At 39.7% G+C, this 22,503-nt stretch overlaps 1 protein-coding gene across 4 annotated transcripts in view; it reads left to right on the top strand.

Moving 5' to 3' along the window:
• Positions 1-22,503, top strand: part of QRICH1 (glutamine rich 1) — a 45,159-nt gene that overhangs the window by 4,265 nt on the left and 18,391 nt on the right. For all 4 annotated transcript variants that reach the window (XM_058558082.1, XM_058558072.1, XM_058558098.1 and 1 more), the window contains one exon: positions 7,102-7,431. In XM_058558082.1, the coding sequence (XP_058414065.1) occupies positions 7,123-7,431 (309 nt within the window). In that variant the 5' untranslated portion in view covers positions 7,102-7,122. The remainder of the gene's footprint in view (positions 1-7,101; positions 7,432-22,503) is intronic.

Below are 22,503 nucleotides of genomic sequence, written 5' to 3'. Positions count from 1 at the left end.
GGAATATGTATCAGAGATTTGAGGGGACTCAAGAAAGGATGATTCCTGTGAGTGCTTAGGTCTTCCCTTAGTACCTAAATAAAAAAGAAAGAAATTAGCAAACAGACCTATAGAAATGTAATAGATTTGTTGCTTTGGAGTAACCTTTGTCCGTGGTACTGTCTTGTGTTCTAGTGGTAAAATAATAAAAATAATGATAACTTTCATATATTTAGAGCCTGATCTGTGTCAGTAGAAGGAAGTACAGGGGAAATAACAGTGATCCATGTGTGATTACAAGCAAAAATTTCCTGGGTCTGTTGGTGGGGGGCTGGTTTGTGTTTATTGTTTTGCAAAGCAGCTATACTTTAAAGTATTCAGAAGCAAATGATTGTTTGTAGGACTTCCCCACCCCAATGAGCTCCAGAGTGTTTTCCCCTCTTTTTCCATTTCTGACTCCCAGAAATTGAGAGTATTCAACTATTACTCCAGCTTCATGTTTTTCAGAAGTATTTTAATTAATTTATTTACTGCTCCTTGCCAAGTCTTTGACTTGGAGCTAATTAAGAGTCTTGTTTCTTTTGGAGTTAGAGTAGTTTCATTAAGTTGATCCATTTCTCTTTCTCTATTACCAAGACTCAGCCTTGTGTGTCTTGTGGGCAGCATCTTGAAGAAGTTAATCTTCATTATTATGCAAGCTTCTGGTGCTTGCCGGTTTTGTTTGTCTTTAAGAGTTTTAGATTTTGAAGGGAAAATCATACTATGATCAACCAGAATTGTTTGTGTGTCTGTTAACTGTTATTGCAGCAGTAGTTTAATACAAGTTGTGGAAAATACAGAAGAAATTTAAGTCCTCTTAATTCCACCACCCAGCCATAGCTACTGTAGGTATTTAGATGCATTTTTTGCCAAGTTTTTTTTTTATGTATATAATTAATGCTGAGATATATAATTTTATTTATTTATTTATTTATTTATTTCCCCCAAAGCCCCAGTAGACAGCTGTATGCCATAGTTGCACATCCTAGTTGCTGCATGTGGGACGCGGCCCCAGCATGGCTGGAGAAGCGGGATGCCGGTGCGCGCCCGGGATCCGAACCGGGCCGCCAGCAGCAGAGCGCGCGCACTTAACCGCTGAGCCACCGGGCCGGCCCCTAATGCTGGGATATATAAATACAAGTGTATTGGCTCCCTTTTCACATACAATGTGTTTCTGTGTCATTAAGTATTTTTTTAAAAAAAAAGCAAACAGTGTTGGGGGAGGCAAAGAATCTTTTTAAAGCTATGTTATAGAAAGATCTGCGGAATCACACTAAAAGCTTAGAAGCAGACCATCTTTTTATGAATTTGGCATATAACAACTGGCATTTCAAGTCAGTGGACAAAGGAATTTAAATAATTCAATAAATGATACAAGGACATGTTGTTTGGTCTTTGGAAAAAAGAAAATTAGGCTTTTGGACCGGCCCCGTGGCTTAGCGGTTGAGTGCGTGCACTCCGCTGCTGGCGGCCCGGGTTTGGATCCCGGGCGCGCACCGACGCACCGCTTCTCCGGCCATGCTGAGGCCGCATCCCACATACAGCAACTAGAGGGATGTGCAGCTATGACATACAACTATCTACTGGGGCTTTGGGGGAAAAAATAAATAAATAAAATTTAAAAAAAAATTAGACTTTTACCTCACATTATGCAAAATAAATTCTAAATGGATCAAAGCACTGTGTAAAAAATTACTGTAAATTTAAAAATTGTAGATGAATAATAACCTGATCTTATGGTAGGGAGGACTTTTTCTAAGCATAAACGCAAAGGAAGAAACGATCATTATTGAGAATTTGTTTAATTTGTCTCAGTGTTTTTCTTTGTACTCAGTGACTAGTCTAAATATTGAAATATATTTCTGAAGGTTTTTTTTTTTTTTCTTCTAAACAGCACATCAGCAGTGTCAGGTCAAATGCTGACTTAGTGTACTTTCATTGTTGAATGTGTCAGTCTAGGTGGATACTGCCAACTGAGCAGGTTAAAAGGACAAGAAATGAAGCCATGTATGTTTTAGTCTGTATAAATGGGCAGATTGGAATGTTCTTTCAAATTGGCTTTTTCCATTAAGTTTTTAAGTTCTCCATTGAATCCGTTGTTAATATTTTTTAGCTTCCTCTGATTCACTGGTTCTCAAATGATTCTGTGGACTTGTACAGTGTCAGTGAAGAACTTGCTGGGGGCTTAGTGAAAGAAAAAAGCAATGGGAGTTGGGAAGCAATGGCTTCTGCTTGTGAAGGCCCACTGACAGTAGGCCCTAAGCTTGGAGCATTGCAGAGGGTTTTATACCTTGGAGTCTAAACTACTTAAAACACATGACTAGCTATTAACCAAAAGGTGTTCTTATCATAGAATATTTCAAGTATTTTCACAAGAATAGAGAAGAATATAGTGAACGCCTGTGTATTGTTACCACACAAAATTGGGGTTCTCTTGCCCAACGCACATAAAAAGCCAATTATTACAACATCAGCTTTTGGGAAAAGAAAACAGCTTTATCACTAAATTGATCTGCAGGGAGACGGGGGCATGTATCCTCAGATCTGTCTCCCCTATCCAGGGCTTGCAGCAAAATTTATGAGATGAAGGGCAGGGCAGTCTGAAATGCAGAGATAGATGACTGGAAGTAAGGAGAAGTGAGGTAGTTAATCTGCACAAGCATAGTCAAGCTTCATGGCTCTTCATAGGACACATGTTCACAAAATGGTGGTATTACCACGATCTGAGGGTGGAGTTTTTAGCTCCTTGGAGTCAAAAAGGTCAGTTATTGAGCATTTGCGCGGGCCCAGTTGATGGGTTGGTGGTTTCAACCAGTCTGAACTGGACAAGGGGGAACTCTTGATTACTCTGTTGATACGATGGTGTCAGTGGAACTGGTCTTAGAGGGCCCGTGGTTACAAAAGTGGCAAAAAGGAAAATGTGATTGGCAGGGGTTGGTGAGACAAGGGTGATTTAAATGCCTGAAACACACCTTTCCGAAGGGACAGATCAATGTTTAAAATGGGTAGATCAGAAGCAGAGGTCAAAGCATACTTAGCTGTTTTTACTTTTCGTTTTATACCTTCCTATACCATTTGAACATTTTTCCTTAGAAAATGGATGTGTTACTTTTACCCTCCCTCCCAAAAAACGAAAACAACCAAAACTAGGTGGAATTCTACACTGAAAACTGAAAAAAGCTTGTTTCTAGAAAGAAAAGTTGGTGCAATTCTCCTTTATACTTAATATCAGACTGCAGGTGAGGCTTAAGCCTCCTGAATTTCTGAACCTTGAAAGCGTAAAGGTAAATAAAGTCACTGGGAAGATTCTAGGGACTGCCTTTACCAAGCAATATTTGTATGAAGGTTTTCTGTTTCTATTAACTTAATTTGCGATGTTTTGTTGTATTTGTTTGCTCACATTTATCTTGTCCCAGATTTGAGACAAAAAAGTTTTGGCTGCATCGTTCTCTATACGTTTTTTTTACTTATTTATTTTTTATTTTTTGTGAGGAAGATTAGCCCTGACCTAACATCCATTGCCAATCCTCCTCTTTTTGCTGAGGAAGATTGGCCTTGGGCTAACATCTGTGCCCATCTTGCTCTATATATGGGATGCTGCCACGGCATGGCTTGACGAGAGGTGCATGGCATGACGAGCGGTGCGTGGCATGATGAGCCGTGCATGGCTTGACGAGCGGTGCGTTGGTCCACACCCAGGATCCGAACCTGCAAGCCTGGGGCCGCCAAGGCAGAGTGCACGAACTTAACTGCTACGCCACCAGGCTGGCTCCTCTCTATACTTTTTAAAACATTGCATTGAGCGTGGTTCCAGCACAGGCAATCTTCAGAATTCAAGCAGTTTCTCCGTATTTTATGGGAATGCAACTAATTGTTGAAGAAAATAACTTCTGAGAAATGTACATTTCAGTCGACCTCTGCTGTCCTTTTATAATGGAGGTGAAAACCTGAAATATGTACCAGCATGGTAGAGAACTCGTTAATGGCTGTTCATATAATCTCTCCTTTGTCCCTTTTTGAGCAGAAGGGTATATGTAATTAGGCATTAGAGTCACATGTCGTCACATGACTCATGTTCATTACATGAACTGGGTAATGTTGGGTCTGTATTATAAGAGATACTTTCTTAAGAAAGAAATACCAGGGGGCTGGCCCTGTGGCGTAGCGGTTAAGCGCTCGAGCTCCACTGCTGGCGGCCCCGGTTCGGATCCCGGGCATGCACTGGCGCACTGCTTGTCAGGCCATGCTGTGGCGGCGTCCCATATAAAGTGGAGGAAGATGGACAGGGATATTAGCCCAGGGCCAGTCTTCCTCAGCAAAATAAGAGGAGGATTGGCATGGATGTTAGCTCAGGGCTGATCTTCCTCAGCAAAAAAGAAAGAAAGAAATACCAGACGTGATGCTCTTAACAAAGGGAAGCTTTGACAGACATTCTGTGCTAATGTGGTGATTGATTGATTGTGGGCCACCTACACTGGAGTGGCCTGCTCTGAATATGTAACGGAATGATGGGGTGCTTGGCCTTGATGCTCTTCTTACTCATATGTGCCTTGGACATCGTTGATAGCTTAATCTTGAAGTCTCATAGCAGACTTCCTTATTTTCTACTCTGAGGGAAGATAACTGAAAGCTCCTGCAGTAGAGAGAAGAGAGAGCTGGGCAAGGGAGATGGTCAGAAGAGAGGTGATAAAGGGACAAACAAGAGTTAAATTTCAGCAGACAAGAGGCCATCAGCAAGGGCTTCACCTTGTTACTCCCCTGACCTGCGCTTGCTGTTCTCTGTACACTATTGTGCTTGGGGTTTCCTGAGAAGTGGAGGCTCTCCTGAGTAGTAGCCTAGGAATTTTGATTTTAGACAGGATAAGGTGTATGTGTTGTTCTTTATTTATGGAGAAATATATTTATAATATATACATCATCATAAAAGACTTGTTTCTAGGTCTGTTCTGTTTGAAAGCACCTGCATATAATTTGTGTACTATATTTACATAGTGCCTCACAGAAATATTGCCAGTGACAGTAAAATAATAGCAGTAATGATCATATTTTTTCTTTGGTCTCTTACTTGCTCTGGATGTATAGGTTTTTTCCCCCAAGTTATGTACTAACCATTTACTAGGGAAAAATATAGTATTTATGGTTGTAAGTTATAGATGTTACAGGAACAAAGAGTCATAATCCTTCTTGTTCCGCACTGAATTCCAAATTCAACAAATATATATGAAGCACCTTCTATGTGTCAGCCATTCAGAGAGGACCTGGACAGAGTCTTGTCTGCCATAAGTTTAGAGTCAGGTCGAAGAGATGAGATGATTACCCACACACCATATGTCTATAACATAAGGCAAAACACTTGGGCAGTGAAAGAGAGGCTGATAGTTCTACCCTGATGGCTCAAGGAAACACATCACTTTTCCAGACATTTGAGATTGACTGCGAGTCCTTTCTGGCAAAAAGGTTCACTTGGTTTATGTTATTCTCATATCATCCTGCTACTTTTGTTTTGGAGTTGGTAGGGATCAAGAGAATTATACGAAAGTAGCAGTGGCAGGGCACTCAACAGTCCATAGATAGATTGCATGGTTGTCCCCCAGGTAATTGAGAGTTACTAATCACTCCTGCAGATTAATTCTTAAGGTAAATACCCCAATGAAAAACTTGCAGAGTTCATTTCTAAGTAATTTTAGTAGTGACCTAGTTATTTAAGGCACTATTCAACTCCCTCCCCCTACTTATTTAAATAGTATCAGTTAATATTTATGTAACAGTATGTGTCAGGTACTTTTCTAAGTGCTTTGTATATATTTAATCCTCATGTCAACTCTGTGAGGTAAATACTATTTTATCCCCATTTTATGGACAAGAAAACTAAGGTTAACTGACTTGTCCAGGGTTACATAGTTAAGGAGAGATTGAGCTGGGATTTGAACCCAGGCAGTCTGACTCCAAAACCATGCTCTTAACCAGTAAGCTATGCTGCAAAAGAATATGAGCAGTATATGGCAAAATGGGATTTTTTAGTGTTTCTGATGGGAGATGAGGAACACATCCCCTTTCTCTTGAGTCTTGCCACAGCTAGGTGGCATACCTGTCCCTTCACTGTAGGACATAGTTGGCAGTGGAAATAGAACATGTCAGTAGGAATCCCTGCTCCTAGCTTCCTTGGTAGTCCTCTGTGTGATGGTCACAGAGCAGTTTTGCATGTGACTTTTATCGTCCAGTCAGAGAAGATGGGATTGGCCTAGTGCTGGGTGGAGAATGTGTTTTCAGCCTGTTTCATCCAGTACTGTGACCCATGCCTTTTTTTTTGTGAGGAAGATCAGCCCTGAGCTAACATCCATGCCAGTCCTCCTCTTTTTGCTGAGGAAGACTGGCCCTGAGCTAACATCTATTGCCAATCCTCCTCTTTTTTTTCTCTTTTTCTCCCCAAAGCCCCACTAGATAGTTGTATGTCACAGTTGCACATCCTTCTAGTTGCTGTGTGTGGGACGCCGCCTCAGCATGGCTGGACAAGCGGTGTATCGGTGAGCGCCCAGGATCCGAACCCAGCCGCCAGTAGCGGAGTGCACGCATTTAACCGCTAAGCCACGGGGCTGGCCCCCCAATGCGTGCTTTTGCTTTTTGTTTTCAGTGTGATAGTTTGATTTAAGAAATGTCTATGGAGGGGCCGGCCCCGTGGCTTAGCGGTTAAGTGTGTGCGCGCTCCGCTGCTGGCGGCCCGGGTTCGGATCCCGGGCGTGCAGCGACGCACCGCTTCTCCGGCCATGCTGAGGCCACGTCCCACATACAGCAACTAGAAGGACGTGCAGCTATGACATAGAACTATCTACTGGGGCTTTGGAGGGAAAAAAAATAAATAAATAAAATTATAAAAAAAAAAAAAAAGAAATGTCTATGGAAACAGTTTTCAGACGCCATTAACTGAAAAAATAAAGGGGTGTAATAAAACTTTACTTTGGATTCCCAGATATATACAACTGCCCTGAATATTCTACTCTCGTTGCAAGAGTGATTGCTCTGTGCATTTCAAGATACAAAAACAATAGCATAATTTTTACTTCTGTTCATTTATTTTATTTCTAGGAACCCTAAGGACTCTGCAATATGAATAATTCTCTGGAGAACACCATCTCCTTTGAAGAGTACATCCGAGTGAAGGCGCGGTCTGTCCCACAACACAGGATGAAGGAATTTCTGGACTCGTTAGCCTCTAAGGGACCAGAAGCCCTTCAGGAGTTCCAGCAGACGGCTACCACTACCATGGTGTACCAACAGGGTGGGAACTGCATTTACACAGACAGCACCGAAGTGGCCGGGTCTTTGCTTGAACTTGCCTGTCCAGTCACCACCAGTGTTCAGCCACAAACCCAGCAGGAACAGCAGATCCAGGTTCAACAGCCACAGCAGGTTCAGGTAAAAGGGAAATATTGAGGTGCATCCTATTTAATAGATTTTCTTTGCCATCAGGATTTTGGTTAGTAGGAGCATCATATCTGTATACAGATGTCAGAGGTTACTTTCCTTAAGGGGAATATTCTGGTTTTTTGAAACATTTTATTTAATACAAAGATTTCGTAGTTAACACAGAGTAAAAATATTTGCATCTACTGTAAACTGAGAAGACCACAGATAATTGCCGTTTGCTTTGGAGAATTGAACAGTGTAGAAATTAAAGGTCTTCTGGGACTGGATTGGATGTGACACAGCTGTATGTGACCGAAGCTTCCCTTCTGTTTGTGTCACCCTGAGCAGATCAAGAACAGAAGGGAGCTAGTCTTGGCTCATTACTAAAAGTATGACATTTGGAACTTGTTTTAAAATGGAAGGGCAGATATATTTTATTGATCTTTATTTAGTTGTATGGTTCTATGCCTCAAATCACCTGTAGAGTTGTAGGTCTGCATTTGCTATTTATAAGCCTCAAGAAATAATGCTAGTTGATAATAAGCTTACTGAAAGAGGAGAAACTAATACATTTGCTGAGAAGGTGAAAGTTTTCCTCTTCAGGGAGGTCCTTATGTGAAACTAACAGTCTCCTCCAGTTACCAATGCTTCTTTCTTGCTACTTTCTATTGTGGTTACATTTAATTTTGCCCTCAATGCTTTTTCCACCTCCACCGAGAATAGGAAAGGGAGTGGAACATTATGGAGAGGCAGGAGTGTGGAGAGGGTGTATGGTGAGATAGAAGGTTCGATTGTGGCCCCTTTGCCCCTCAGGAAGGCAAGTGGGTATGTTGGAAGAACATGGGCTGTGGAGTTGCATTCCTGGGTTTAAATTTGACTTGACCTCTTATTTGTTGACATGATCTTAATCTTTTTAGCCCTAATTTTTTCATCTGTCAAATAGGGATAATACTATTTAGTGAGACTGAGTTAGAGAATAGACAAGAAAGCATCTGGCACATGGAGGGATGCAGTCATTGTTTATTCCAGTCTTTGTAAGGAAGGAAGAGTACAGGTACATAAGAGAAGGCTGACTTTTTGGTTCAAGAAATTATTCTGCTGTTGTTTATAGCTTGGACCTCCTTTTTCATAAGATTAAAATGCTTTGAGATTTGAGTTTAAAGTGTTGTTTGAGACTGTGTTCAAGATGGCTGATTGAGATCACCTGTTAACATCATCTTCTTCCTCAAATCCCTTGTAAATGAAAGAAATGTAAATATAATAATAAATTCATGAGATAGGTTCAATAAGGTAGACTCATAAAACGCATATTTTCCCCATTCTAAGTGACTGAAAAGATACTTAAAAAAAAATTAATTTCAGGGCCAGCCCAGTAGCGTAGTGGTTAAGATTGCACACTTCGCTTTGGTGGCCTGGGGTTCACTGGTTCAGATCCCGGTTGCGGACCTATGCACTGCTCCTCAAGCCATGCTGTAGCGGCGTCCCATATACAAAGTGGAGGAAGATGAGCGCTGATGTTAGCTCAGAGCTAATCTTCCTCAGCAGAAGGTGGAAGATTGGCAACGGGTGTTAACTCAGGGTCAGTCTTCCTCACCAAAAAAAAAAAAAAAAAGGAATTTCTAGCAGTACTAGAAAAAACAAGTGCTATCAAAAATGACTAAATATGAGAAATTGCTAAAAGAGAGGAAGCAGACAGAATCAGATGACAGAGGAATTCAGGTAGGAGAGAACTTTTAGGGAAGGTGGTGCAGTTCTCAGCATGCCCTAAGCTGAAAAGTGAAGAATACAAAGAGCAGAAGGGTCTCCTGGGACAGCCTCAGACCCATGGTTTGAAAGTTGACCAAGGATCTTAAAACACACACACACGTGTCTGCATACATTGTCAGTAGATACCAGGTACAGGATGAAGGCGATGCTGCTGATTGGTGGGGAAAGGGTATATTCTTTTAGTAGAGTAAGGCAATCTGCTCCTTTTTTGGAAATAAAGTCAGATACCTCTCATAATACAAATAAGGTCCAGATTGGGTAAGAGTCAGACAAAAACAAAACAATAAAACTATTAAAAGACAGTGTAAAAAATTTTTGTAATTTTAGGTTGTGGAAAGCCTTCCTAAGGAAGAACGTAAATTCTGACAGCTTTTCTCAATCTTTTTTACCCTAAAGGAATCCTTGAAATATTTTTCAGGTCTCAGGGAACCCCTGCATAAAAATTTGTATATTTATAGCTCACCGAATGTTAGCTTGATCAGCAAGTTGGAGATATAATAATTCAATAATAATTGTCAGTGCTCTTTTGATAAGAGTCATATTTTTTTTCTATGGATCTATATTTTGGCCAACTTGTCAGGCTACTTTTGTGTGGTTCCCTTCCCCACAGAGGTTATCAATTTTAATTCAAATTATTAGTGTAGGTAGAGGAAACCTCAATTTTTCCTTTTAAAAAAAATTTCCTGGGGCCCGCCTGGTGGCGTACACGTGCTCCACTTCAGTGGCCCGGGGTTCGAAGGTTGGGATCCTGGACGCAAACTGGCACACTGCTTGTCAAGCCATGCTGTGGGAGCGGCCCGTAGAGAGTAGAGGAAGATGGGCACGGATGTTAGCCCAGGGCCAGTCTTCCTCAGCAAAGAGCGGAGGATTGGCAGTGGATGTTAGCTCAGGGCTAATCTTCCTCACAAAAAAAAGAAAAAAGAAAAATTTCCTACTTGAGGTTTTTTTGCCTTATTCAAGTAGTCCTAAAAATTACAAATTTCTACCATATAAATTGCTGAGATGTGGTTTGTGGTATATGTGCACGAGTAGTTTTTTTCCCCTCTCTTTAAAATTAAAAATGACCTTTTAACCAAGCTTTCTTGGACCAAAGGGTAGTTAAACCTAGCTTATCTTTCTTGAGACTAATCTTTCTTTCCTTTTCATAAATTTTAAAAAGTCTTAAGGCAAATATATTTTCATTAATAACTGGCTAAAGCCAAATGGGATTTAATTTTTCTAAAAGCTGGCTTTGTAGATTTAATGTAATTAAAGGTTGTAAATTGATATTAACTGTTACTTACATGAAAATTGACAACGTTAATAAATCTAAAGCTACCAAAATCATAAGTCAACAATATTAACAAAAATATGGCTGAAGATACAACTTTATATGACTGAAAAAACATTTTCTTTGTAAGTGACATCAGACTCAAATATAGGCCTAGCAGTTACAAAATTATTGTACACAAATGTTGATTTTTTTGATCTGTTATAGGTCTATGTATACTTACTTTAAAAGTATAATTTTTGAAACTAAAAATAGCACTTGAGGTATAAGGAGGTTAAGTCATAGTCTGATAGCTAGCATTTGCACCCAAGCTGTTTTAACTCGAGACTGTGCTCCCTAAGTAGTGTTTCTAATACATAAAGAACTCTTACCAACTAGGAAAAAATAATCTAGTAGAAAAATGAGGGCCGGCCCCGTGGCTTAGCGGTTAAGTGCGCACGCTCCTCCACTGGCGACCCAGGTTCGGATCCTGGGTGCGCACCGACGCACCGCTTCTCCAGTCATGCTGAGGCCGTGTCCCACATACAGCAACTGGAAGGATGTGCAGCTATGACATACGGCTATCTGCTGGGGCCTAGGGGGAAAAATAAATAAATAAAAATTTAAAAAAAAAGAAAAATGAACAAAGGATATAAGTAGACAGTTCATGGAAGAAGAAATACAAAGGGTGCTAATAAGCATATCAAAAGATGCTTCATGCTATTAGTGATTATGGAATTTTAAATGAAATACCATATTTCATTTATTAGATAGGAGAACATTTATAAAGATTTCACCCAGGGCAGCAAGGGTGTGAGAGGATAAATTAGTGTAACTTTCTTGGAAGTGAATTTGGCAGTACTTGTCAAATATTAAGGGTGCATACCTTTGGCCTTGCATTTCTGTTCACAGATACGTGTAGTATTTAAGGATATTCACTGCTGCACTGCTTATAGTAGTAACATTGGAAACAAATCACTCTTTCAGTAAGGGAAATGGGAAATAATGGCGCAATTATAGTGTATTGTCCTTTGCAGCCAGAAGAATGAGGTAGGTATATGCATATTGACGGGGTAGGATGTTTAACAGATTGTTGAGTGTCAAAACCGGTTGAGTATCACTTATTTTTAACATATGTAGAATGTAGTGGTCCTTGAACAGCAGTGGTAAAGCCCACAACAGTAATTGGGCTCCCAAGTGGGGTGCTAAGGAGGAGAGCCTGAATTTTTTTATTAAACATGAACTACTTTTGTAATGTAAAAAAATGTTGCTTGGGAATATTTTGCTTTGAACTTACGGGTGTAGGGCAGTGATTCTTAACCTTTCTTCCCTATCGCAGACGTCTCCATGTCTATATTTATGTATAAAGCCCTTGTTAGATGCTTGAGTACAGCAGTGAACAAGCGAGAAAGCTCCCTGACCTTGGGGAGCATACATCATAGCTGGGAGGAAATAGATGATACATAAGATAATGAAAATCTAGATATACTATAGTGATAAATGCAAAGGAGAAAAACAAAGCAGGTTGGGGTGGCCAGGGTAAGTCTTAATGTGCTGGTGACATTTAAGACCAAAGAGAGTTGGTAAATGAGCCATGTGGTTATCTGAGGAAAGAGCATTTCAAATCAGAAAGCCCTAAGCTGGTAGCCTGTTTATTTGAAAAACTGCAAACAGGCTGGTGTAACTAAGGTGCACTGAGTGAATGGATGAGACTAGAAAGGTGTGTGTGACATATATGTGCACTGAAATATAGGGCTGAATGGACCTGCCTTTTCAACTCAAATGTTAAAAGGCTTTTTGCCCCATAGTATTGTGTCTCAGCCTAACCCTTTGGATAAGAATAAAAAATAATGCGTGTATTAATATTATTTGAAATTTCAGAACAATATACTACCTTGAGGACTGAGGCTGTTTGCTAGATTGCTTTTTTTTTTTTAATTGTGGTCAGATTGCTTTTTTAAAATTACCCAGAGAGTTTGCTCTGCCCCCATGACTTCCTCATCTGTCCAGCCTAGAAGCACCATGTAGATTGTTGGATTTGACAAAGTAATTACATCCTTAGAGTCATTTTAGTGGATTGGTGGGAGACAAAGGTATTTGTCAAAGGTTAATTAGAAGAGTAGCTGTCTGAATAAAACTCACTGTATTCCTTTACTCTCTACTACTACCACACTCACATTTCTGGTCAGTAAATGTGTGGGTTTTTTCACACACTGACCAATTCTCCATCACCAGCTGACTGTCCTTCAGTTCAGTTCTGACGCTATCTGCTTGGAGTTAGCATCAGATCCCACAAGTTAAGGGATCCATCCCACAAGACTGCCCCCCTCCGCCCCGACACCAGTCGCAAGTCCCAGATTGTCACCTGTACTTCTGACTGAGTGGGTATAAATTGGAGTTGTCACTACCCCTCCTCGGGTTCAATAACTTGCTAAAACAGCTCACAGAACTCAGGGTAACACTTATATTTACTGGTTTATTATATAGTAAAGCATATGATAAAGGATACAGATGAACAGCCAGATATATAGGGCGAGGTTCTGAAGGGTCCTGATTGCAGGAGCTTCTGTCCCCATAGAGTTGGGATATATCCATGCACATGGATATGTTCACCAACCCAGAAGCTCCCTGAACCCCATACTTTTTGGATTTTGTGGAAGCTACATCACGTAGGTATGATGGATTAATAACTCAATTTCTAGCCCCTCATCCCTCTCCAGATAATAGGAAGTGAGGCTGAAAGTACTAAGCTTCTGATCATGGCTTGGTCTTTCTAGTGACCAGCCCCCATCCAGGAGTCTACCAAGAGTCACCTCATTAGACCACAAGATGCTCCTAGCACCTTTATTATCACTTAGGAAATTACAAAGGTTTTAGGACTCTGGCCAGGAACAAGAGACAAAGACTAAAATATATATTTGTTATTGTATCACAGTAGCATACATCTATAGGAAGGCACCTTCTGAAGACAAAAGGAAGATCTCTCATGTAAATGCCTTGACAGTGTGTACAATACTAGGAAAGGCCCAAGTTTCCTGTTGCTGACAGGTCTTCCTTAGCTAGGTGAAGTGGGTTCATTTGGAACTCCCTGTCAAGAGCCCTCTTGAGTTGGGTACTTCCTAAAGCATCCACATGGAGTTAAATGTGTGTGTCAGAGAGAAGGCCCACTGATGGTGAATCTCAGGGGTCAAATTTCCCTTAGAACCCGTATAATTACTTGTTTCTTCTCTGCCCCGCCTCAGGGCAGGAACTGAGGCTTCACACAAGGCTATTTGGTCAGTCTGGCCCCGCTAAATGAAGGATGCTTTGATGAAGGGGACTTCTCAGCACTTTATTGTTAGAAGTAAAGATCTCAAGGCTTCAGTGGCTCAAAGTGCAACTTCCTTATTTGTCATCCCAACTTCTGTCTCTCTTCCTCATTTTCTTCTTGTTGTTGCACATTCCCTTCATGCTGAGATGGTCCCTAATTCCTCATCACAGTTGGAATTGCTGAGAGTAAGGAGGTAATCAAGAGCCAGACTTGGCCGTTAGACAAACATGAGTTCAGTCTGCCTCTGCTACTTTAGATATGTCATTTTAGGCAAGTGGCTTAACCGTTTTGACTCGATTTTCTTATCTATGTCATGGAAATAAAAGAATTTATGTTGTAGAGTCTTTGAAGATTACATAAAATACTAAGTCCTAAGCACACTGCCTGCACGTAGTAAGCCTTCAAATAAATAATAGCTGCTGCTGCTTTCTTCTTCCTCTTCTCATTAGTGCCATTCCTACCTAGGGCCCCAGTTGCTTTTCTTTTTTTCTTTTTTTTTTTTTTTAATTTTTAAAGATTTTATTTATTTATTTATTCCCCACCCCCCAAAGCCCCAGTAGATAGTTGTGTGTCATAGCTGCACATCCTTCTAGTTGCTGTATGTGGGACGCGGCCTCAGCATGGCCGGAGAAGCGGTGCGTTGGTGCGCACCCGGGATCCGAACCCCGGGCCGCCAGCAGCGGAGCGTGCGCACTTAACCGCTAAGCCACGGGGCCGGCCCGCCAGTTGCTTTTCAAACATTTAAGTATCCAGACAAACATTTATAAACAGGTATTCCCACAATTTGGCAGTTTGCCATTTTTGCCTTTTTTTGTGTGTGTGTGTGTGAGGAAGATTAGCCCTTAGCTAACATCTGTTGCCAATCCTCCTCTTTTATTTTATTTATTTATTTTTTGCTGAGAAAGATTGGTCCTGGGTTAACATCCTTGCCTATCTTCCTCTACTTTGTATGGGACGCCGCCACAGCATGGCTTGGCAAGCGGTGCGGTGGTGCGCCCCTGGGATCCGAACCTGTTAACCACGGGCTGCTGCAGCGGAGTGTGCACAGTTAACTGCTGCACCACTGGGCTGCACCCCCGCCCCTTTTTTTTTTTAAGACATATAATGTTACAGATGCAGTTCATATCTCTACTACCCCTCTGAACACCCACCCTCTCCAGGGTAAATACTATTTTAATGTTTTCAACTTGGTGTGATATTTTCTATATCCGTCTGGGTTTTGGTTTTTAGTTACAAATATCAGGCAACATTCCCCCTCCTCACCCTAGTTTACTCAGAAAAAGAATTGACTAAAAGATAGTAGTTAGCTCAGGGAATTTATGGGAGGGCCAGAGAATGGGTCTTGGAGGCTGCTCAGCCAGGAACAGGACTCAGGTCACATTGCTAGCCTGCTCTGGCAGAGACCTTCAGCCACACCCTTGGGCACACATCCTCGCCCTACACAGTCTGTCATTGAGGTTTATGCCATCCTGCTCCATTTCTGCCTCATTCTTCTACTCGTACCAGAAAATGGAGGTTGTGGTTCCTGCTGCCTCATGTTGCTCCTTTCAGAGTCCAAATTTCATGCAGTGTGTCTAATTTGGGAAGCCTTGGTTACATGCCTGCACTCTAGCTGCAGGAGAGTTTGGGAGAGTGATTCTGGCTTCTCCTTTGGGGAGACAGCGCTCATAATATGGTGTTCTACAAACATGAGTTTGCAGCCCAAAACAGGACTAAAAGCAGCTGCTCTCTCACTGGCACTTTGTGGACTGATTGGGATCCTGATCATCACTTCGGATTGGTAGACAATTTGTAGCTGCCTTTTCTGGTGCTTCATGTCCAGTCTTACCCACATTTAAATCTCTTACCTGACCACCTTTCTAAGTTCATTTGTATAATAAGAATTTGGTAATAAATGTTTAAAACTTGCGTAAAGACTTGACCACTTTCAGAAGAGCGTTATTTGAACAGTGATATTCTACCAAGATCCCTGAAAGTTTTGCTGACTATTTTGTTAAAAGGCCCAGGTGGGTTTCGGTCCTAGGTGCTGATTCCTCACCTAGTGGGATCTTCTTCTGGTACACTGAGCACTATCCTCAGCAGTCCCTCCTGAATGAGACTCAGAACATCAAATAGAATGTGAGCTACATATGTTGTTCTTAATTTTCTAGTAGCCACTTTTTTAAAGGAGGGATAAGAAAAAGGTGAAATTGATTTTTTTAAATCACATCTTATTTAACTCAGTATATTATTTCAACATACAATCAGTATAATATTATTAATGAACCATTTTATCCTTTTTTTGGTACAAATCTTTGAAATCTGGTTGTGTTTTGCACTTGTAGCACCTTGTAGTTTGTACTAGCCACATTTCAAGTGATTGCTAACTACATGTAACTAATGGGTACTGTACTACTGCAGCTTTAGAGAAATGTGAGAGAAGAATTGTTTCTTCTTTCTCATGGAAATAATAAGGTAATTTTAGAAATTGTTTATGAGGTAGAATTGGGAAGTTGACCCAACACACTCACTCAGTTTATTCTCCTTTAGATAAAATACTGTTTTTACACTTTAAGTAGCCAAAAACAAAACAAAATCAAGAAATAGTTATTATATAGATATTTTTTTTAGCTTCAGTGATTGTTTGGAAGATGTGTTACTTCATGGTTTCTTGTTCCTTAGTTGGAGCACTTAGTCCTTATGTTGTATTGAGCTCTGGAGTACTTAGGCTCTGGATGACACTGAGGAAAAAGCAATAGATTATTCATCTGCAAACTAGTTAAGAACTTAGACAAGTGAAGGTCCAATAAAACTTGTAGACTAGTGTTTATCAAATTTTAGTGTGTATTAGAATCACCTGGAGGGTTTCTTAAAACAGAAATGGCTCCCCATCCCCACCCTCCCTCCCTGGATTCTGATTTAGTGGTCTGGGGTTGGTTCTGAGAATTTGTATTTCTTTTTTTTTTTTTTTCCCCAGTTTTATTGAGATATAATTGACATACAGTACTTTATGAGTTTAAGGTTTTCATCTTAATGATTTGACTTAGATACGTTGTGAAATGATTGCTGCAATAAGTTTAACGTCCATCATCTCATAGATAAAAAGAAAAACAAAAAAACGTGTTTCCTTGTGATAAGAACTCTTAGAATTTACTCTCTTAACAACTTTCATATATACCATACAGCAGTGTTCACTATAGTCATCATGTTGTATATTACATCTCTAATACTTATACTCATCCAATTCCTCCTCCCCCTACCCCCCACCTCTGGTAACTACAAATCTAATCTCTTTTTCTATGAGTTTGGTTGGTTTTGTTTTGTTTATTTTGTTTTTAGATTCCACATATGAGTGAGATCATATAGCATTTGTCTTTCTCTGTCTGACTTATTTCACTTAGCATAATGCCCTCAAGGTCCATCCATGCTGTCACAAATGGCAAGATTTCCTCCTTTGTTATGGCTGAATAATATTCCATTGTACATATATTCCACAACTTCTTTATTCATCCATTGATGGACACTTAGATTGATTCTTTGTCTTGGTTATTGCAAATAATGCTGTTGTGAACATGGGGGTGCAGATATCTCTTCAATATAGTGTTTTTGTTTCCAGAGAATTTGCATTTCTAACAAATTCCCAGGTCGATGCTGATGCTGGTGATCTGTGGACCACATTCGGACATGCTTTCTGAAAAACTTAATTGATAATATACTCAAGAATCTGGGAAAGAAGTCATGAGAATAAAAGAAACAGTAGAATCAGCTCAGAATTGAGATTTAATCCCAGTTTACCAACTCTACAGAAGACCCAGAAAGCAGTCTGTCCAGGTTGAAATAGAAAGTCAGAATGCTCAAGAAGAAAGTAATTAGCATTGTACATATTATATGATCAAGAGCCCAGAAGTACAGGTATTTTAAGTGTATCTCTTCTGATCAACAGAAAAGAAGAAAGGCAAATAAAAACTCTATAAAGGTAGGAGGAGCTGAATGAGAGGGTATGACTCAAATGTGAAGGGAACTAAAATACAGTGTGACTCATGAGGGGTTGATGGAAGGTAAGAAACAGTGCTTTTTGAAGCAATAAACCGAATTCATTCCCCCAGAATGTCCCTTTCCTCCCTTGATATACTAGGCTTAGAGATGATCTTTTTCTTTTTTGTCTCTCTTGAGAATCATCTTAAATCTAGGCTTAAGTTTCAAACTGCTTTTTTTCTAAAAAATATATTTTTGTTTAGATATCAGTCTGTCAGTTGGTTTTGTGAGACAGTTGACCCAACTATTATAAACTTGAAAATTACAGCTAAACCCATTAAGAAGCATGGAGTTAATAAAGCACAATATCAACCTTTGAATGCCTTTCTTAGATTTTTGTCTTTTCCTCCCTTTTTTAAAATTTTATTTATTTATTTATTTTTTCCCCCAAAGCCCCAGTAGATAGTTGTATGTCATAGCTGCACATCCTTCTAGTTGCTGTATGTGGGACGCCGCCCCAGCATGGCCGGAGAAGCGGTGCGTCAGTGCGCGCCCGGGATCCGAACCCGGGCCGCCAGCAGCGGAGCACGCGCACTTAACTACTAAGCCACAGGGCGGGCCCTCCTCCCGTTTTTTTTTAAGAAAAACCTTTTAGGAGCTATCTTATTGTGAAGAAATACTTAGCAGAAGTTTAGCAGTTCCTTCAATTCACTTCAATTTTGCTTCCTCTTAAGTTCAAGTAAAATTAAAAAAAATTTTTTTTTTTACTTTACTGAGGTTTCAGATTCTTACTTTGACCATGTATTAGTTGTCTAACCAGAGAAAAAGTTATGTTTTTATATAAGTAAAAAATTTGAAGGGAAGTAATACAAATAACATTTAATTTCTTATTGACTTATGATACTTATGAATAAAGGTTATGAACATATGATACTTGATTTCTTATTTAATATGTTGACATTGGGGAGCTGGCCCCGTGGCTTAGTGGTTAAGTGCACACACTCTGCTGCTGGCAGCCCGGGTTCGGATCCCGGGCGCGCACCAGTGCACCGCTTCTCTGGCCATGCTGAGGCAGCGTCCCACATACAGCAACTAGAAGGATGTGCAACTATGACATACAGCTATCTATTGGGGCTTTGGGGAGAAAAAGTGATAATAAAAAGGAGGAGGATTGGCAATAGATGTTAGCTCAGGGCCGGTCTTCCTCAGCAAAAAGAGGAGGATTGGCATGGATGTTAGCTCAGGGCTGATCTTCCTCACACACACACACACACAAAAAATATGTTGACATTGGTAAGGAAATGTCAGAAAGTGCTTTAACTCTTAATTATTACTTCCCTAATTATAAATTCTCACTAATTTGGATATAAAATGGCATCAGATTATTTGTACTTGTTTATTCTGGAGAGGTAGATGCCCCCAGTTCTGATCCCTTAGTATTTCTTCTAACTTGTTTCTGTTGTTCCTGTTGGAAACTTGAATGTTGATAAATAGTTTCTAGGAAAAATCAACTAAAAGAGACAGTAAAAGCATGAAGCATATGAGCTACGATTCAATGATAATAACCAGATTTTTGAAATTTTGTTTTTAAGCAAGTAATAATATAGTCATAAAATGTACTATGTATTTAACTCTACAGGAGTGGTAGTTAAAGGGTAGTTCAAGGACTGGTAGTCCCCAGTACCCTTTCAGGGTTACTCAAGGTTAAAGCTGTTTTTATTATAATACTAAGATGTTATTTGCCTTTTTCACTCTCATTCTCTCATGAGTATACAGTGGAGTTTTGCAGAGGCCATGTGTGATGTGTGCGCAGCAGATTGAATGCAGGAGCAGATATGAGATTCCAGCTATCTACAATTAAGTCAGCCATTAAAGAGCTTTGCAAAAATGTAAAACAATGCAACCTTTATTATAAATTTTTCTTTTGGCAAATAAAGTTATTTTTCATAAGAATATCTTATGTTAACATGTGATGGGTTTATGTGGTATTTTTAAATGAATTAATATTTGTTTGTTTCCTAGTTTTAATTTCTAATACAGTAAATATTGATATCTATACCCACGTAAACAAAAGCTTTTTGGGGTCCTCGACAATTTTTGGAGAGGGTCCTAAGTCCAGAACGCTTGAAAACTACTGTTCTATAGTAATTGGCTTCATAGTTTCCTTTACATTCTGTGTGTAAAACACTGGTTCTCAAATGTGAGCGTGCATTGGTCACCTGGAAGACTTGTTAGGATGCTGATTGTTGGGCCCATTCCCCAGAGTTTTTTGTTTTTTTTGTGGGGTTTTTTGAGCAAGATTGGCCCTGAGCTAACATCTGTTGCCAATCTTCCTCTTTTTTTTTTCCTCTCCAAAGCCTCAGTACATAGTTGTAGATCCTAGTTGTAGGTCCTTGTAGTTCGTCTATGTGGGACGCTGCCTCAGCATGGCTTGATGAGTGGTGTGAGTAGGTCCGCGCCCAGAATCTGAACCAGCGAACCCCAGGCCTCCGAAGCAGAGCACGCAAACTTAACTGCTATGCCCCCGGGCCACCGCCCCCACCTCCCAGAGTTTTTGATTCAGTAGTTCTGAGGTGAGACCTGAGAATTTGTATTTCTAACAAGTGCCTGGATGATGATGCTGTTCGCCTGGGACCTACATTTTGAGACTCACTGGTTTAAAGAAATATTGCTTATAAGGAAAAAAAGCTGATTTTTGAGCATCTGCTGTGACAAATATTATTTTATGCTCATGACAACCCTGTAGGGAGGTAGGCATTCTCCTCCTTTTTATTATACCAGAGGAAACTGAAACTTGGAGGACTCACAACCAGGAAAGTATAGCACCAATTCAGGTTTAATTCTGTGATCTCAAGGCCTATGCTCTTTACACAATCTCTTTGCTTATCTTTTTTTTTAATTATTAATGGCCTTATTGAGATATAATTCTTATATCGTATAATTCACCTGTTTAAAGTGTACAATTCAGTGGTTTTTAGTGTATTCACAAAGTTGTGCAACCATTACCGCATCAATTTTAGAACATTTTCATCACCGCAAAAAAGAAACCCTGTAACCATTAGCAGGTACTTCATATTTTCCCCAATTCCTTGCTCCTAGACAACCACTAATCTACTTTCTATTTCTATAGATTTGCTTATGTTAGACATTTATATACATGGAATCATACAAATGTAGTCTTCTGTGACTGACTTCACTTAGCATAATGTTTTCAAGGTTCATCTATGTTGTAGCACGTATCAAAATTTCATTTCTTTTTATTGCTAAATCTTTTTATGGAAATACCACATTTTATTTATCCATTCATCAGTTGGCGGACATTTGGGTGCTTTCCACTTTTTGACTATTATGAATAATGCTGCTATAAACATTTGTGTCCAGGTTTTTGTTTTTTTGTTTGCCTGTCAATAGCAGCTTTATTAATTGGATGCTAAATGAAGAACAAGACCACCAGATAAAGAAACCACTAAAATTAGTAACAGAAACATGTTCATATAGTTACAAGATGTTAATTTTCAATTATAATTACACCATCATTCTCTCACTGATATTTTCCCCAAGTTCTCCAAATTGCCTTGACTCCTCACCCGTCATCTATGTCTAGAAAGCCATTAAGCCATTCACTCTGTGGAGTGTCCAGGTTTTTGTGTGGACATAGTTTTCATTTCTCTTGGGTATATACTTAGGAGTGGATTTGCTAGGTCATTTGGTTTGTTTTTCATATCTTTGTTATATGGTATGTATAACCTTTTGATGAATTGCCAGACTATTTTCCAAAGCGGCTACACCTATTTTACATTCCCACCAGCAGTGTATGAGGATTCTGATTTCTTCACATCCTTGCCAACACTTACCTTTTTTTTATTATGGCCATCCTAGTGGGTTTGAAGTGGTATCTCATTGTCATTTTGATTTGCATTTCCCTGATAGCTAATGATGTTGAGCAACTTTTCATGGGCTTATTGGCCATTTGCCTATCTTCTTTGGAGAAATGTCTACTCAGATCCTATCCCAGTTTTTGTGTATGATATGAGGAAGAGGTCCAACTTCATTCTTTTTATATGGATTGCAAGTTGTCCCAGCACCATCATTGATTATCTTTTGTTACATGTCTCCTGTTATCAGATAGATATAATCTCTCATCTGCCTTCTTGTTTTTCATCTTCCTAAAGCCTGCTTGTGTTCAGAGTAATTTAGATATGCGAGTGTGATGGAAAAGTGTTGTTCTTAATTACATATTATGCATAGCAGCTTTCATGCTGCTTTGTGTGCTGAAGTAACAGCAATAAGACATGAACTGCATTACTCTCAGAAATGTATGGTCCAGGATATAATAACCTTCCTTAGATTAAATTATCAGGAATCTTTTGTTTGTTTTTTTTTAATGACTTTTCTATTAAAACAAAGGTATCTTAAATATGCACTCTAAAGAATCATTCAACAGTGCCTACATTTGAGCAGCAGAGTTAGAGATATCTCCAAAAGACATTTCAAGAGTTTTGTCTCTACTGTGTTTTTCACTAGTTGTCTGTGGTGGGAGTAGTTTTGATCCTGGGTTGGGAGTTGAATGCCTATTGAATGTACTTATCTTTCTGACATTTTAAAACAGTGGTCCCTACACTTTTCATCTCTCATCCATGGATAAACTATTTTTTGGACATACACCTAAAATATATATTTAGAAATTACATACTTGTACTACTATACCAATATGCAAAAACAAAAGGGGTCACATTTTAAAAGAAGAGTTAAAAAATGAGCAAAAGTTCTGATATTTCCTTCATATACCCCAGTTGGTAGT

This window comes from Diceros bicornis, chromosome 2 (assembly GCF_020826845.1).
Source record: "Diceros bicornis minor isolate mBicDic1 chromosome 2, mDicBic1.mat.cur, whole genome shotgun sequence".
NCBI lineage: Eukaryota > Metazoa > Chordata > Mammalia > Perissodactyla > Rhinocerotidae > Diceros > Diceros bicornis.
The sequence above is the reverse complement of the archived record's forward strand: the minus strand, read 5'-3'. Positions and strand labels throughout refer to the sequence as shown.